General features: G+C 30.8%; 1 protein-coding gene across 1 annotated transcript in view; it reads right to left on the bottom strand.

The window, feature by feature from the left end:
• LOC147068559 (neuropeptide CCHamide-1 receptor-like) overlaps window positions 1–19,059 on the bottom strand; it is a 122,326-nt gene that overhangs the window by 77,952 nt on the left and 25,315 nt on the right. Inside the window, exons 3-4 of the mRNA XM_085953000.1 lie at window positions 14,282–14,412; window positions 1,342–1,530 (exon numbers count right to left, since the gene is read on the bottom strand). Coding sequence (XP_085809126.1) covers window positions 1,342–1,530; window positions 14,282–14,412 — 320 coding nt within the window. The remainder of the gene's footprint in view (window positions 1–1,341; window positions 1,531–14,281; window positions 14,413–19,059) is intronic.

Raw genomic sequence — 19,059 nt, 5'->3', positions numbered from 1 at the left:
CTCAGTAATTCCATTGTAACATTGGCTGTATGTAAAGTAGTACCATATTGTTGGAACCACGTGTCAACCAAGTTAAAAGCATTCAGTTCTGGTGTCAAAAAGTTGTCAATCATGTTACGATAACGTTCTCCATCAGTTACCGTAACGCCACGTTCATCTTTTAAAAAGCAAGAGCCAATGATTCCTCCAGACTAAGGATTCCAATCCCGGGATCCCGAACTATTTTCGATACCTATGAATCCCGGGATTGGTAAACATAATCCCGAAACTTAAAAACGAAAATATTATAACAGAAAAAATACTTTTAATACCATACGAATACATAAAAAATAAACTGAGCTTGAATGAAGTTTGATTTATTACCCATGTGTTGCCAATTCAATTTATTTTTTCACATACAATTATAAAAATGAGAATGATTGGAAAAAACAATGCTTCGCACTTTGAACAAAGTGATTCCACCATGTTTCTTGTATTTGTCATCTTTTCATAAATAAATAAAACTGTTATTATTTATACATTTTCCTAAAAAAAACGAGCCGACTGCGAAAAATTGACCAATCTGCAACCCGCAGCGAAAATATTTTCCTAAAAAAACGAGCCGACTCTTAGGCACGTCAGACAGTCGAAAAATATTTTTTGGGGAATATTGGCACGCGTACGCAAAAAGGTTTGCCAACCCTGGTATAAACTATACTAAAATTATTTTTGACCGATTTTATTAATACGTTATTTTTATTATATTTTATTTTATTTATATAACGTTATTTGTATGTATATAAATTTTATATTATTATTGAAAAAAATGCCAATCCCGGGACAAGTTCCGGGATCCCAGGATTGTCAAATCGTAATCCCGAAATCCTGGGATCAAGATTTTGGCTCGGGATTGGATTCACTACTCCAGACCACTTTTAATGGATGCAAAGGTGACTGATGAATAATTTAGCCTCTATTTATCTGTTTATAGTCTTTTTCTTCAAAATCATTAACTAATCGATAAATAGTTGGTTTTGATGGTACATTATTTCTACCCAAAATTTTACGTAATTTTCTATAAAGATAAAATGTTTTTACGACTTAAACATTGATTTATCGAATATTTTACCATAATAAATTTGCCACGTCTATACTTCACGATTTCAAATTATGAACTGTCAAAATTCATTTTTACCAAAATGGCGACCAAATAAAGTAGTAATGCTTTCCGGCGAACACCTTTACTCTTTATAAAACTATGCAAATCAAAAACACTTAGTAAATACACGCAGCTGTTCAAAAGTGTTGTCAGCCTACAAAAATAAATTAAAATCAGCATAATATGACAAAATTGAAATTTACCTGCCTCCTAGCCAGCTGGAGTTCCCCGGGGATGTTTTTCACGCTGAGCACGAGGTGTCGCGCCATGAGCGCATAAAACACCGCGATTATCGTCAGAGGGATGGCATAGTAGATGAGGAACCGCCCAAGAATTATGGTCTTCGCGTACTCCTTTCCCCACTGCTCGGGGAACGGGTAACAAGCCTCGAACTGCAAGCGAAAACATTACTCAGAATATCTCGTAAAAGTGTCTTCGGATCTCTTTTGATATGAGAATTCCTTGCGCTATTATGAGATGTGTATGAAAGGATAAAATTAAATTCTTGAAGATTACAAAATCTCTCAGAAAAGATTCTAAATTTGAATTAAGCCGCAGACATTAATAATATCTGCTTTAGGTGGGCTTTGAATTCTTCGTTTGACTTTTGTATTTTCACAAACAATTTTACAAATCTCACTATACCTTTTACGAAAAGTGGATTGTAAATCAAAATAATGAAAGGTACGACTTATAGTTAAAATCGCGAGAATTCCTTGACAGTAAAGATTTCTAACTGGTTTTAAATTATGAGCATATTTATGATCAAGAATGGGGTGGCATGCCCCAATATTGCAAAGATATTTCGATAATATTTAAAAGTGAACATAATATACCCAGACGCTTGTTTATTTTAAAGTTAATATAATTTTTTTTAATGTCAAGACAAATTAGAAAAACATATCAACGCATAAGTCAGCGATTTCCAAACTGGGAGGCGCGGAGTGTTGCTAAGGGAGGTGCGAAAAGTTTAACACAATTCACCTAAAACCAGAATCCATATTTTCATACAGTGAAAGTGACGTGACAAATATTTATTAGAATATGTAGATGTTGAATTTATTTAAAATTGAAATTTTTTTTTTTTTTAATATGTGGTTGAAAGATCCTGATCTCGGGGCCCGCTTCAGGATGTGGGGTTCATGATAGAATCCATTCGTCAATAAACGATGATTAATTTGGATTGGCAACTATTAAAATTGATTGTGCTAATAAACAGGCACATTCATCGCTCGAAAAACAAATTATTTTAAAAATGAATCTATTATTACTTAGTAAAACCTTTTTATTTTTTTTTAATTTTTGAATTTGTACATTTTTGACCATTTTAAAAGGTATTATTTAATGAAATAAAGGGGAGGGAGGCGCCAAGATTAGTTTTTTTTTAAAGGGAGGCGTAGTAACATAAAGTTTGGAAACCACTGGCGTACGTAAATATTACCTAGCTTTTAATCTCTTTTTTTATTTTTCAATCTGATTAAATCTCTAGATTTTGGTATATAAATAATAAATGAATAAATAGTGTGTGATTAAGTATTATTTTATTCAATGAATAATTCACAAGATTTAAGAATGAAACATTCTAATTATTGAACATACATAATTTTTGAAAAAAGTAACACACTCCGCAGGAATCAAACCTGCATCTCTCGCGTATCGCACCCACGCACATAGTCCACTATGCTAAAGGAGTCATACTTAATTACGACAAATTTTAACTATTGGCCTTTTAATACTCACTGAAGCGTTTCCCAAATTAAGCTATTATTTGTTACAATCAAAACATCTTGGGGTCATCCGTAAAGTCGGCTAGTAATTAAAGTTATACCTACTTTGATTTAAATTACAAAAGCCGATCGCCAAATAGTAACTCAATAATTTGGGAAGCACTTCAGTGAGATTTTCTCAAAAGCGTTTTCAAAATTATTTATGTTGAATAAATAATGTAATGTAAAATAATTGTACTTAATTTTTTTTTTCCGACCATTTCCGATCCTAATAGGATCATATGGGTTTCCAAAGGTAGGGGTTTATATTAACCGATTTTGTTTTTTTACGAGAAACGGATGTCAGCCACTTGCTCAACCTATTAGGTCCATACCCTGACTCACACACAAATTGAAAAACAATATGTGTACTTGCCAGACCCAGGATTCGAACCCGAGACCCATGGCGTGATAGGCCGCGCGTGTAAATAATACTGTGTATATAATATATTTTGATATTATGTCTGAATAATTTCTTTTTGTGTACTCTGTCGTTCTCGTGTACGAGACTAAATTTTGTGTTGCCAAATAAAATAGCATTTGAATGGCGTAACGCAAATGAAATGATTACATGTCATATAAAGTGCAAAGACTGTGCTAACTTGGCCACGTGAATAATATAACATATTGATAGTAAAAAACGATATGGACGGCTGAGACCGAGAGTGGCTAGAATACGCAATGGGAGATTTGAAGATATGGAAACTTTAAAAACAGCAGAGTTAGATAATTCTGGATGTAGAATGTTTCTGGTAGATTCCAAGAATATCTAAAGAAAATTGATCATAATTTAATCAATTCAAAGTGTAGTTTATAATTAACTATTTCTTTTATTCAACGATTAATTCACAAAATTTAAGAATATATCATTCTGATTGCAAGTAGTTACATCTAAAAAAATATTGGAGAAATTCCACGACGTCGGTTAGTAATCAAAGTAATAGTACTATACCTACATTGATTTAAGAAACAAAAATCGATTGCCAAAGTAGCTTGATTTGGAAGAACGCTGATTAGTAGGTATTAAAATTGACCAATAGTTAAAATTTGTCGCTATTAGTATGTCACGCCGTAGCATATTGGTTAAATGCGATGGATGAGGCGTAAACTCGGGAGATACAGGGTTCGATTCCTCGTCGGGGTGACTTACTTTTTTTCAAAAAAGATTTTTTCTATTGGTTATAATAATACACTCTCAGAAAGTGTTTTTCAAAATTATATATGTTCAAAGTGTAGTTCTATAAAAATATACACAAAATAGTTGAGTTAGGTTTGTTTCAAAATAAAAATGTCTTTGATGTTTTATTTGACATTCATAATAAAAACAGGTTGATTTTGTATGTATTTTCTTGTATGTATATATTTTTCATATCATTATAAAACTTTTGAATGAAAATAGAAGAAACAATAGAGTATCGTGGATATACGAGGGCATAATAATATGCTACGTAATACATTCTAACAAGGGTGAAAATTGTTTTTTCCCATTATACACCATACTTTACTTAAATGCGATAAAACAGAAGGAGGTGTCCCCTAAAAATAGTGAAGCGATGATTTTATATAGCTTAAATAACGGGATAGTGGATTTTATGGCAAAGCGAAGCATGCAAAAGCTTTATACAGACATTGTAACTAAAAGAAAACCGAAATATAAAATCATTCTGATGAAGTTTTATCTGATGAGGTAATAGTATTTTAGTATGTAACAACATTTAAAAAACGGCGTGCAAGTAGAATACTTCAATGTATGTTGTAATAAATCAATAAAATGATATTTATACAACAGCCATTAACAATACTTAATTATTTTGATGATTTATTGTGGCAATATTTGTAAATTTAATACTATAAACATACAATAACCATGTTTAATGAAATCGCTTCGTATATTGATATATTCCACTTACGTGAGGGTGAATTTAGGTGGACGTTGTTTTTTAAATTCTTAAAATAGGGTCTGCCTAACTCATCCGGTGTACTTCCTTGTACCTATATACTTAACATTTTTTGTATTTACAAATTTATACTGTACATAAAACTGTTTTAATAATATTTCTTTGTTTCTAAATGTCATGTTGTGAACGTCTTAAACTTATAATTTGTAATGTCCACAATATGTAAAATAAATTGAAATTAAATTGAAAAATTGAAATTGAAACAACATTTGCAGGAAGTTCGATAGTTTTGACAGAAAATATGACGTAGATGGAGTGACGGCGAAGAGAGAAAACTATGCAATAGGCTTTATAAAGTAAAAAAGGGTGGAAGTAGGCTGTTAAGACTTTTTCGACTTATACGAGGTATAAATGAGAACTATGCCATTCTGGGCAGTTTTCACCTGTATGTCCCTGATAACTATCTTAGAAATAGAGAGCATCAGTTGTTTACTCTCCCAATGTGCAGAACCAACCAGCCACTGGTAATGCCAATTGGGAGGACGATAACAATGTTCAACCAAATTGCTTCGGGTGTTGATGTATTCCACTTGCGAGAAGGTGAGTTTAAGTAGACGCTATTTTATAAATTCTTAAAATAGGGCCTCCTTAACAAACTCGGTGTACTTCTTTGAACTTCTATAGGTGTATAATTGTATTGTCAGTATTGTCACTGCTTTTGTATGTTTATATTATGTTGTCTTTTTAAATTTTCATTTTTATCGCTTTTATTAGTTCTTTTTTTCTTCTTAATAATAATGTTTCATGTCATGTTGTCAACGTCTTAAACTTATAATTTGTAATGTCAACAATATGTAAAAATAAATAAATTTAAATTTAAATTAAGATAGATAAGATATAAATTAATAGTGGACACTAAATTTTGTCAATCATGCTTATTTGTTTTCATTGAAATAAGAATACAAATGAGAATTTGATAATTTTCTTATAATCAATTAAACTCTGCATAAATCAAACATAATTGTTTAGGTATGAAATGGGTGATCCGAAGAAAATAGTGCAAACTTTTTCAGTTATATTTATTTAATTATTTTTGATTAATTGAAATACATAATATTACTAAATAAATTTTGTTGGTTAGTTTTGTTTTTACGGCCAAACCATAATAGATTAAAAATATTCTTATATCTATAAAATATCTAAGAGTATAATATAATAAGATTTAACGACATCATTCATTTTACATATTTTATGTATAGATGAATATTTTTTTATTTATTATCTATTATCGCTTGGTTTAAATATTCTTTGAAACTAACCATCACCATCTGCAATTTGTGGTCTTAGTTCAAAGCCTCTGATTTCATGTAAGAGCAGTGAGAAATAATGACGGTAATAATAATTAAATTTACTTTACATATTATTATTTCACATAATATGAGATCATTAAGAGTCAATTTCAAATAAAACATGTCAAGTAGTGATATACATAATATGGAAAATTTTTAGTATTTTCTTTAGTATTTATTACCTAATACATTTTATTATTTCCGTGTGGCTATTTGCTTTAGTCATATCCTTTACCTACAGAATCCACTCGCAAAATTTATTTTATTTATATAACTTCTTTGATTTTCTATTTATGGATAGGCCAATAATTTACACACAAATAGTATAATAATAAAACTTTTCAATACTATGCTCAATAATAATTATTGTAATGTTAGCTTGCAAATTGTATACTCTTTGACAGAAGCAAAAGTAACAGTACAGTTGTTATCGATGGTAATTTACGTAATTCCAGAAGTTGTAATAATTCTTCGTTCTCTGTTATTACAAAACCTCTCTTTTGCCAAGTACTTCAATAATAAATATGTCGTGATAACTAATCAAAACAAGCTTTAAAAATATTTCATTGTTTACATATACGTTAAATTTTTACTCTTTTATACTCAAATACTGTTAAGAGGGGACATGCTCGTCGAAGGTCAAAATTGAGTTTTTATTGTATTTTCAAACCATGATCATGGACACTCCTTAAACGTTGTAGATAATCTATTTTTATAATAATTTTGAAGCCTTATTATCCTTTATAGTTATTTTAAACATTTGATGACTGCATAAAGTATTTTTGTTACATAAAATAGTATTCTTTTAAACCTCTCGCTCTAATGTTTTAGAATATAGTCATATTTAGGTATATAACTGTGCAGTGGTGTTAAGATTTTTTACGTTTATTAATTTTTAAACACATTAATAAAACCATTAGTATAATTTATTATGACATAATTTTTGTAAAATATTCACGATAAAAAATTATATTGATAATCTCTGTGATCCCAAATTTGTCAAGAATTAGGCATTTTATTATTCAAAAAATCGGCAAGATTAACACATTTGAAGATGATTCTATAGATATTTATTATAAGCTATGTTTTTGACCATTCAAGTGTGATAAACATCTTATGAATAATGATTGCTTTATAATAATTATTAACCTAAGAATAAGGTAGTGTTTTTTTGAAATACGCCATTTCTTTTGTCATTCCCTAGTAGTTAAGCTACAACATACGGCCGTAGCCATAAATTGACAAACTATAATTAAAGTAGGGAGTAAAATTATGTTAACGCGCGTGTTTGAACATGTACCTAACCGAATTTTTTTTTATCTTTTTTTTAAACGGTACATGTTATACCTACTTCAATTATAGTTTGTCAATTTAGGGATTTTTTATTTTGACTAGGGATTGCAATACCGGTATTTCAAAACCGGTATTACAGTATTTATTAGTACCGAAATACCGGTTTTAAAAATCCAAAATACCGGAATTTTCGGTAAGTATTAAGAAAACACACTCATTTACGTTTTTTAAATGAATTATATGTTATGTGCTGCTAAAATGCAAATATATAAATATATTGAGTGAATCTAACAGAGGTGAAAAAATAATAAAACAAATTTAATCAAATATATTTATTTAAGTGATTGTCGCGATAAATTCTCATAATATTATTTCGAAATAGAAAAAATCCGTGAAAAAAATGTTTAATTATCATATAATTATTAATGACTGTACAAACGTTGAATTTGAGAAGCTTTTCCTGCAGTCGGACTTATTTACACTTGATGAACTGTTGAGGGTTTTAGTTAAAATTATCAATATATTCAAATTATTTGTAAAAAATCACTAGTTCTACAATTATGATTAATACATATTTTTAAATGTCAACATAATAAATGTAGGTATGTAGATTTTTGCTGTAAAATATTATTTTTAAAAGATTTTAATAGGTATATGTATTGATAAGCACCTAGTTCTTTTTTTTAATGTTTAAGAAATACCGGTATTCAATAAAAAATACCGAAAAACCGGTATTGAATTTTTCATTCGGTATTGCAATCCCTATCCTTGACGTCTTTGGGTAAACTGGCATACTCTACTGGCTTTTGCATGCATGATGCTTTTTGCTTAAAAATATTCATATTGTGTCTATGACAGTAGTTTTAAAGCTGGCAACCCTGATCTAAACGATATGTCACTCTTTTGTTTCTTTGTTGGAATCGTACCTTCGTATTTTCGTATATCAATTGTTTCTTCTTTATCACAGATTGACAAGTCTCTTTCTCGCTTAGTTTTAATCCCCAAAGTCTAATAAAAAATATTAACCAATATAATATATTACAATAGTTATTCTGTATCTATCATATTATATTATTATGTACCTACCACGTATTATATTCTCATAGACTATTTTGATGCAATCGATTTACATACATTTTAAATTATACATTTGCAATAGATTATCGCGATGTCTCATTACCTACCTAATTTTATGAAGTTATCAATACTTTTACTCATTCAATCGTATATACGTTATTTCAATTTAATATGCTTACTAAATTATATATATATATATATATATACAAAAGGTAAATACCTTATTGCTACGATATTTCAAAATACTTCAAATTTCAAACGCTTCAAATTTTATATATACTTAATTATTTACTTGATAATACTATTTTCTTGGTTTATAATGTACCAAATGATGACATTCTAAGGAATACTCGTTTGATGAGTCACCTTGTATGCGTTTACGGTTGTTAAATCACCAGAACCGATATCACGTCATGCCAGGTGTTTAGTTCACGGAGTTCGTAATCAGACTAGAATTGAATTATTGCTTGGAAAACGGTCACACTGTAGCAAGTTGACACGATCATGGTCTACAAATAACTACCTTTGTATTAATCACTAGCGACTGATGACTCGTAAAATAGGTAAGCGCCTGGATGACAACAATAAATGAGAATAGTGGGTATGATATATTTCTGCGGGTGTAAGGATTGGGATCATAATCGGCCCAACCATTTAGTGTCGCAATAGTTTAATTTACATTTTAAGTACGTATAAAGCCGCTAATATGGCAAACTAAGTATTTACTATACAGTAAAAAAAAACGTACGTTTATATGTACATATTATAACAGATAATAATCGATTTTATAAATATCTCTATTCTTTTTCTATTCCCGAGTGTTGTATGGATGAAAAAGTCCCACGCATTTTATTGGTTTGTTTTATGTCTATCAAATCACGTTCTCTGACATGGCGTACCGAAAATGTGGTGGCGTCTCTTGGCATCAATATGCAAATATTTCCAATAAACTTTATAGTTTTCGGTAGGTAATGGATATTGGTATTATTTTTACGATAACTGTAGGTATGCACTATCATAGTTATCACGACTATATCGGTTGCAAAATAAGAATATAAAACATCAATAGTAAACTGACATACCTACATATTATGTTTGTAGTATGTTGACTAGCTTGTAATAAAAAATACCACAAATTAATGGCTCGGGAGAAAATAATGTTATGCTGTATAAAGGTCAAAATGAAGAATTTTTTGGTGTTTTTGCGATTTTAGCCCAAATATATTTGTAAGAAAAAATGTCAACCGCCAATTATTGTACAAGAGACATTAGTATGCTACTAATTATCTAAAATAAATCAATTATTTTTTATAAATAAATTAGATTCAAATTTACTATCAAAAGAAAAACAGTTTTTTTTGTCGAAAAAATAGTATTGAAGGTTATAAAAATGGGGATACAATACACCCTCCATCACCCGCCGTGTCTGTACAGCCGTGGATTTGCACGGCCGTCTTCCACAGCGCTGTATTGCGGCATAATGAATATTTAATTGTTCACATTTCGTCCCGAACGGAGCCGCACGGGACCGATTATTTGCAACCATGCACCACCATGGGGAGTAAAACAAAAGGATTCGCTGCTGTTGTGTGTGCATGTGTATAAACTACTAAACTATGTACATGATTTTTTTTTCAAATTTACTAGCTGCCGAATTGATATGAAATCTTCAATAATACTCGTATGTTATTCATGTATACTAATCATTAGCCTAATCCGAGATTTTTATATTTCAACTTATATGTATGACACACCTACATTTATTATTATGTATATATTATTATATTCTTAGATATTTTCAGTCACAATTTTGAAAAAATGTGTAAACTTTCTGCATATTATATTTTTAAATATGAAATCCTATTATAATAAAACCTAAAAAATAACTTTTCCTTATGCGCAGTGATGAATGGTGTAATAGGTATGTTATAGAGATATACATAGAATGTTACATTTTATAATGTTATATATTAACTTATTTGCTTTACGAATAATCATGTAAGTATTTAAAAAAAAATAACAAAAAAAATCATAAAATAGCAAATATTAGTGAACTATAGCTTTCTCCAAACGTAGGCATAAACTTATACATCTAAATGTATTGTTTCCATAAATATAGGTAGATGGGTATTGATTAAAAACTTTATTTGTATATCTAACAAAAAATTTGGCTACCCAATTTTAAATATATATTGTACGTATATTATTTTAACAGAATTTTATGGATAGATTTATGTAAATACCAACTTTTTTAATGCGATACTATAATATCACCGTTGAGTCAAATAAAAAGATGTAATTGGAGAGTTGTTAGCTATTAGGCAATAAGTTTAATGCACCTAATTATGTTGCTCTAATAATTATAAAACATAACTTGGAAAAATCTCAGAAACGCGACGACCATTCAAACAATGTACCGAATAATTTTAAAATATACTGTTTTGTTTACAGAACAAGGGGTCTAAATTGCTACAAAATTTTATATCAAATACGTTTTCAAATTCTGTTAATATTAGTATTTTTTTTGTTATCTAAATAATTAACTTAATAACTTTATTCATATAACAAAGTTACATGAATGCTCCGAAGTTAAGTTTTAATGTGTCCACTCGAACGAAGATTTTTTTTTATTTGAAAGTTTTATAAAACTTTTCCATGGTGTGTATTTTTAATGAAGAAAGTTATAATATAAAATCAAGTGAATTTTAAGTAGGTATTGACTTTCCATGAATCCACCGAATTTTTGTTATCAAATAAACAAATGTTATAAAAACAAATAATATGAATAATGTTTGAAACAATATTTAACCCACTGTAGTCAATCGGAGACTATATCAAGAGGTTAGTTGAACATAAAATGCGGAAATTTATTAGGAATCTTGCATTCGACTAGGTTTATGTCCTCTTGAATTCGAGCACTATGGAGCTTTTTATGAAGCGTAGCAAGCTTCATGTTGAATTGTTACAATGTATCTTCTGACTTCACTACACTAGCAGTTACCTATATTATCAACGAACATTTTTTATTCAAAATTAAAGCTAAAATACCACATTATTTTAGAATCTACAACGTGGATAATAATGTAATTGTAAAATCAATTTAAATGTTTTAAAATAAATACATTCATATTGAATAATATATTACTTGAAGCCATTCATATGAGTCAAATATTTTACATTATAATATAAACTTATATCTACTTAATACAATCTAAATAGTATATTTTTGCCATGTGCTGGAATCGAATCTATACTTGCTTTACCTTCGCCACGTCTACACACCCATTAAGCTGGCGTATACCGTGGCATAACGAACGTTGGGCGCCCTTCAAAGTTATGCTGACAGTGTCTCATGGGCTACTTCCCATGACCTTGATTGACGTTCGCTAGAGTGTTCGTCATTCCTATTTTGATATAAGTAATATATAACTGTCAATAATTCTCGATGAGAAAAGACCTCGCTCGCCGTAAAATACTGCAGACTTTTTGAAATCTGAGAAATTTTCCGTCGTAGATACAAAATCGCAATATCCGATCGGTCCAAACGAGCATCGGACCGACATGAGAAGCTTTTATCTTTCAACCGACATATGAGAACATTCCCAGAGGATGTGATCGGCATCCTGCAATCCGCAACTTATTCACAAATCTACACTCAAAGTTTCACAAACGGAAACACTAGCGCTTTTCTACTGTTGTTAATGTGGCGCTATAAACCATTAAAATCTATCTGTCCGAGTGTTCAACCATCCTCCAGGAATCTATATCCCAAACTCTCTAGTCGGTCACACTCAGCCTCCCTATGTCCTTCTTGGTGTTATCCGCCCATCTCCTCCTACGGACCAGAAGTCGAGTACCTAGAGAGGTTCCTTGAACTTTATGAAGAGCTTTATTCATCGTATCTAACAACATGACCATCCTATTCTTTGCGCCTTCAAGATATTGACTTTATTTTAATTAAATTGTTCACAAAGCTCAGTACTCGTAATCGGTCCAAGTATTCTTGGGAGAATTTTGTTTTCGAATACTTGGAAAGCATTGTTTTGCTTCTCCGTTAAGCTCTAGAGCTTTTTTACTATATATGGGTATAAAACACTTATCTGCTCTAGTAAAAATAGCACTTTCCTTCAAGCGTGAATCTGCTAAACGAACGTGCGAAATGTTTTATGTTGGAAAGTTATTTATATAAAAGCTTGTGGTGAGATTTTTTTTTGACGATATATTTTTTTGTCTATGAAAATAAAAAAAATATTTGAAATATAATTCTTTCCTATGTTTTATGATAATTTGTACAAAGTAAACTATATTTACAATGTTATCTTAGTTAGATAATTAGACAATCAACCATACCCATAAATAGTATACAAATTAATTGTTAGAACAGAGCACACTAGCTAATTGTATGAATATTACATTAAACACGATATTACAGTTATTTTGTAAATGAAACTACTTTATATGTAAACGGGGGACATGCTCAGCGTAGGTCAAAATAGAGCTTTTGTTCTATTTACCTTACCGATTTTTTTTAACGGTACATATTCAAACACGCGCGTAAACATCATTTTACTCCCAACTTCAATTATAGTTTGTCAATTTATGGCTACGGCCGTATGTTGTAGCTTAACCACTGGGGAATGCCAAAAGAAGTGGCATATTTCAAAAAAACACTACCTTATTCTTAGGTCAATAATTATTATAAAGCAATCATTATTCGAAAGATGTTTATCACACTTGAATAATCAAAGACATAGCTAATAATTAGTATCTTTAAAATTATCTTCAAATGTGTTAATTTTTCCTATTCTTTGAATAATAAAATGCCTAATTCTTATCAGTTTTGGGATCACAGAGATTATCAATATAATTTTTTATCGTAAATATTTCACTATAATAATGTCAATATAAATTATACTGATAGTTTTATAAATGCGTTTAAAAATTATTAAATGTAAAAAATTTTAACACCACTGCACATTTATGTACTGAAATATGACTATATTCTAAAACATTAGAGCGAGAGGTTCAAAAGAATACTATTTTATGTAATAAAAATACTCTATGCAGTCATCAAATGTTTAAAATAAATATAAAGGACAATAAGGCTTTAAAATTATATAAATAGATTATCTACAACGTTTAAGGTATGTCCAGGATCATGCTTTGAAAATAGAAAAAAAGCTCCATTTTGACCCACGCTGAGCACGTCCCCCCTAAACCTGTCAACCTGTAGAGTATTGACATTTGTAACATCATCATCATAATGTTTGTAAGAATTCAAATTTATTTATTTTACATAATACGTTGGACATGACAAATTACAAATAAAGCATTCAGAACATGACATAAAGTAACTAGGTAATAAAAGTTTTTAAAATAAATATACATGGTAATGTGAGTAAATAATACAATAAGAAAATTAAAGGTACCTACACGAAACCACACAGAGTGAACTAGGTTGATAGACCGAATCGTAAAATCTTATAAAACAACAACCACCTAAATTCACCCTCATGTAAGTGGAAATATCAATATCCGCAGAGATTTGATTACCCAGTTATTGCCCTCCCAATTGGCATTACTAATGGTCGGTTAGTTCTGCACCTTCAAGAACAAACAACGGATGCCCTCAATTCATAATATATTATCAGAGACACACAAGCAAATACCACATATGATGGTAGAGAAAAAAATACGTACGTATTGACTTGTCAAACAGACGTTTAAAAACAACAAAATTTACCATGCTCTGTTCATTACCTCTGTGGTTGGATTGACTCTAAAAACCCTGACGTATGATCCTGCTGCAGCAGGGACTGCGCACAGCAAAGCCAAAACCCATATAAACGCCGTAGCAGCGACTGTGACGCGAGTAGCCCGATTGCCACCACCTGGAACAAAATGAATGATGATATTTTATTAGTTAATTTTTGATTTAAAAAAAAACAATTTGCTTAATTTTAGAAGAGCTATACTACATTTTATAACATAACACAGATGAGAAAAATGGATAGGTGTATAAATTCATATTGAATCATCGAATAATTCACAAGATTTGAGAATGTAACATTGTATATTATTGAACATACATAACTTTAGAACACGTCATATATTATATACGTAGTACAAAAAATTACATTTGAATAAAAATATGACGCTTGACGGGACTTGAACCACTGGTATCGCGCATATATGCTTTAACCAGTTAAGCTACTGGCCTCCTACCTAATTAGGTTACATTAAACTAGTAGGTCCTACATGAAATGCTTCTCAAATTGCGTTATTATTTGACTATTCGTTTATGTGTTTTAAATCAAGGAATATTAATTGCCTTTAATTACCAACCGGCGCCCGGCTCTCGCCAAATATTTAGTTGTAACTTCTACTTAAACTTGCTAACAATTTTTAAGGCTATACCTCAGTTGAGGCATGAACTAAAAAGATCGTGGCTAGGCGATGCGCGGATTGCGGGTCGTGGGTGCAAATGACCCATGCCGACCGAAATATAATTTGTCATATAAATCCAACATGCGTCCATTTAATGTTCTGTTTATGTACACAAAGCGCTTAACGTCAGCGGACAGCAGAGCCAGTCCAAAAAACAAAAAAAAAAATCTTTCTTAACTTTCTTCTTTAAGCACTACGGTGCATGGTTGCAGCATCAGTCCCGTGCGGCTCCGTCTCGGGACAGAATGAGCAATTAAAATCACTTCTTTCAGACACGTTTAAAGCGTCATAGAAAGAGGCCGAGCATATCCACGGCTGTGCATATATGACGGGTCGTGGTGGGCACTTTAACGTATGTTCTATTAGTAACAATAATAATATATTCATTGACATGTTTTCTTTTTAAAGTAAATTGGTAACGTTTTTAGTCATCTTTACACAATTTAAGAATTAATACCCCCGTCGCCATCGCGAAACAAAATGACGTATTGAAACCTCGACATTCGGTCTCCGAGTGCCAGCGAGTCCAAAATTTCGTCGCGCCTATAGTTGAAAATTATTTGTCGTTTCACTGAAGTATCGCCTTAATGAACCATTTCTTTTATTCAATGAATAACTCACAAGATTTGAAAATGTAACATTCCATATATTGAATATACGTAACATGAAAACACCTAGGGTCAGCTCCTTTTTTAAATGTAATTTTTTCTAGTAGGTATATATCTGAGGTATTTTCAAGTTGTGTATGTTTAATATATGGAATTTTATATTCTCAAATCTTGTGAATTATTCGTTGAATAAAAGAAATTGTTTATTAAACCTTTAGGTATTTGTTATTTTAAAAAATATTCATTATTAATATGTAGTATTTTAGCATATAGACAGAAATATTCAAAAGAAAATATAAGTTAATACAATATCTTCATAATACAAAAGAGTAGGTATACGTTATTATATTGGTTTACTTTATAAAATATATAATATTTATTATGTCAGTGGTAATATTGTTATACTATTCAGTGATCCGCTAAAATAATATAACTTCACGTGTGATGTGAGACCAAAATACTGGAATAAAATGTAATTAAGCAATAAAAAAACTATTTTTTTTATAAATATTTAGATAATTTGCTATGTGAAAATGTAGGCATGCATGCCATTTTAAATAGAAACAAGAAAACTTATCTTAAATGCGAAGCTAGTCTGATTAACACTAAATCCTAGCGAATAACATTTACATACTAAGGTCTTGAGTGTTCCGTTTTCTTGTACAGGAGGAAGGTTTAAATTAATTCAGGAAGTTGCGAGATATTTCAATTCGACTTCCAAATGCTTACAGACGTCATAGCTGTCAGACACAATCGGGATTGAAACTAAACTAAAGTTTGTGTTTACATTATGACGCGAAACAATAATACCTCTCGAGTTTATTTGTAGATTTAACATAGAGTAATTATAGTGTACTGAAACGAATGATTCAATTAAGTATATAAACTTCAAACATCACTCATCCACATTAAAACAGTTCTAATATGTTTCTATTAATATAACTGGCAAATCCAATATAGATTTAGTTAAAGTTAAAGAACAAAAATAATACGTATATTAATAACTAATTAATTTAACCTTATCACTGCAGCCAATTTTTACTGGGTGGACACTACTTGTAGGCCAGCTGTTTTTGGAATAAAATAAATCCCTTAAAAAATATGAAATAGGAACAGAATGATAATTTTTGTGAAAACTTACCAAATCAACATGTTTCTAGAGTTTATCGTGAATATGTTTACACTAAAATCATGAATATTGTTTATAAAATATACACAAATTGTTAATTCAGAAGTTACGACGTTTATAAGAACCCGCGAGTTAACACGTCCGTGGCCTGACGCAACATACATGCTTTGGCCAGTTAACTCGTCCGTGGCACTGATCAGTTTAAGAATAATTTTTATCAGAACTCGGTTTTGTCTTTCAATTTTCTTAACAGAACACACTGACAGAATTACAACAATTATCAACCGTTTCCATGGCATGCAGTATTTATACTGTGACACCGCCGAGTTATGTTTTTTCGAAGTAGGTTTTGTCAACAAACGTATTACCGACACCAGGGATGGCAAATAAGATTTGATCGGCGTGCCAAAATAAGCCGATTTTTTTTAAATTCATGGCGCATGCCATTCCTTTTTAGGTGTACATATATACCAGTGGTTCTCACCTGAAATTTAACTGTGGCCGCACAATTGACATTGACAGTTTTATGGAAACGTCTGGTGGCCGCACCAAATTTTACTTTTGTTGTGATTGAAAAAATTAAAGCTACATTCCATTAACTAAAAAAAATGAATCAATTTATTTATATATAAGTCCATTTGATAAAATACATTGAACATTTTAGTACCTACATAATATTCATTTATTTTAAAATACTGCAAATGAAAATTCCTCAATACTCCTTTTTTCCAATGCGAGTCGCATGGCTGCTTCTAAGTTTACATCTTTCAATTGACTTCGATATTTGTTTTTTTATGAAGTGCATTACACTGAATGATCTTTCACAATATACAATAGTAGGAAAAATCGACAAAATTAATAAAGGAATAATTGTTGCCAATTCTTTGAATCGACTTGATTTTTGGTCAACGTATAAATTCGACCAAATTTTTTCAACCGTGGTATTACTAAAATGGATTTTAAGTACTTGGTCATGATTCATTTCCAATAACGCATATTTAACGTTAACCCCGTTAATTAACTTAAATACTGAAAATGATGTTGATGGCCGCAGCAAAATCCTCTGGTGGCCGCACATGAGAACTACTGATCTATACTATAATTTGAAGAATAAATTTGGATGTTTGTGCCGTCATTCGGTTTTTCGGTACTGTTCGGTTAAAGCGGATACAGCGGAAAATGCATTTTGAAAATAGCCGATAAACTGGATTATTTGTTAGGTTAACCTAACCAAACCTAACCTAACCTAACCTAACCTAACCTAACCTAACCCAACCCAACCTAACCTTAACTAACCCAAACTAACAAATAATCCAGTTTATCGGCTATTTTCAAAATGCGTTTTCCGCTGTATCCGCTTTAACCGAACAGTACCGGTTTTTCTTTATATAAATCCAAACGCGCAGTCGGATTTTGACAAAATTTGGACAGTAGACGGAGACCGACTAGTTCAAGTGTTTGGTCTGGGTCTTGAATTTCAGATTCACCCGAAGACAGTTTTTCTTTGCTGCAACCCCCATTTTTTATTGAAAATGTCCCTTGAATGTGTACATTTAAAAAATATTGGCGTTAATTCTCGATCGGAGGTCAAATGGGAAAGTTAAATGCAAATAATTGTGTTGTTAGAATCTCTAATCGGCAGGTTGGCGCGGGTGACGCAGTACTGCCACATTAGATCGGGACAATAATTGTATGTAACGGCATCAAGAGTGGGGACTAGTAAAAAACTATTTTGGCACCAAATGGAAAATCCACAAATAAATATTATATATCGAAAAGCCCTGGAATGATGGATTGGATATTTATATTATGGATAGATATTTATATTATACTAGCTGAAGTACCCGGCTTCGCACAGGGTCGCTTCATGGTTATATTTATCTTAGATATTTGAAAAATAATAAGAGGTAATTATTTTTTTAATATTAAAATATCTGTGTAATACAATATGGCAATATGAAAATTATTCCAATAGGAGTAAAGGTCAAACGTAAGAACACTAAATTAAAATTGAATCCAAAATATGAAAACGTTATTAATGTTATTAATATGTAGTAAAAGTTTCATTGCAATCGGATGAATGGTATAGAAACGCATACGAATAGTAGAAGAAGATGATTTTCTAATTCAGAAATCTTCGTGGGCATGCGCATGACAACTCACCAAAGTTTCATTGCAATCGGATTAATGGTATAAGAACGCATACGAATAGAAGAAGAAGAAGATGGTTGTACTAATTCAAAAACCTTTGCAGGCGTGCGCACAACAACTGGTCAAAATTTCATCACAATCGGATGAATGGCATAAGAACGCATACAAATAGAAGATGAAAAAGATGGTTGTACTAATTCAGA

The sequence above is a fragment of the Rhyacophila brunnea genome, unplaced genomic scaffold, assembly GCF_057557595.1.
Source record: "Rhyacophila brunnea isolate RB1 unplaced genomic scaffold, BYU_Rbru_1.0 scaffold_3, whole genome shotgun sequence".
Classification (NCBI taxonomy): domain Eukaryota; kingdom Metazoa; phylum Arthropoda; class Insecta; order Trichoptera; family Rhyacophilidae; genus Rhyacophila; species Rhyacophila brunnea.
Note: the sequence above shows the minus strand (reverse complement) of the source record. Positions and strands in the feature narration are given on the sequence as shown.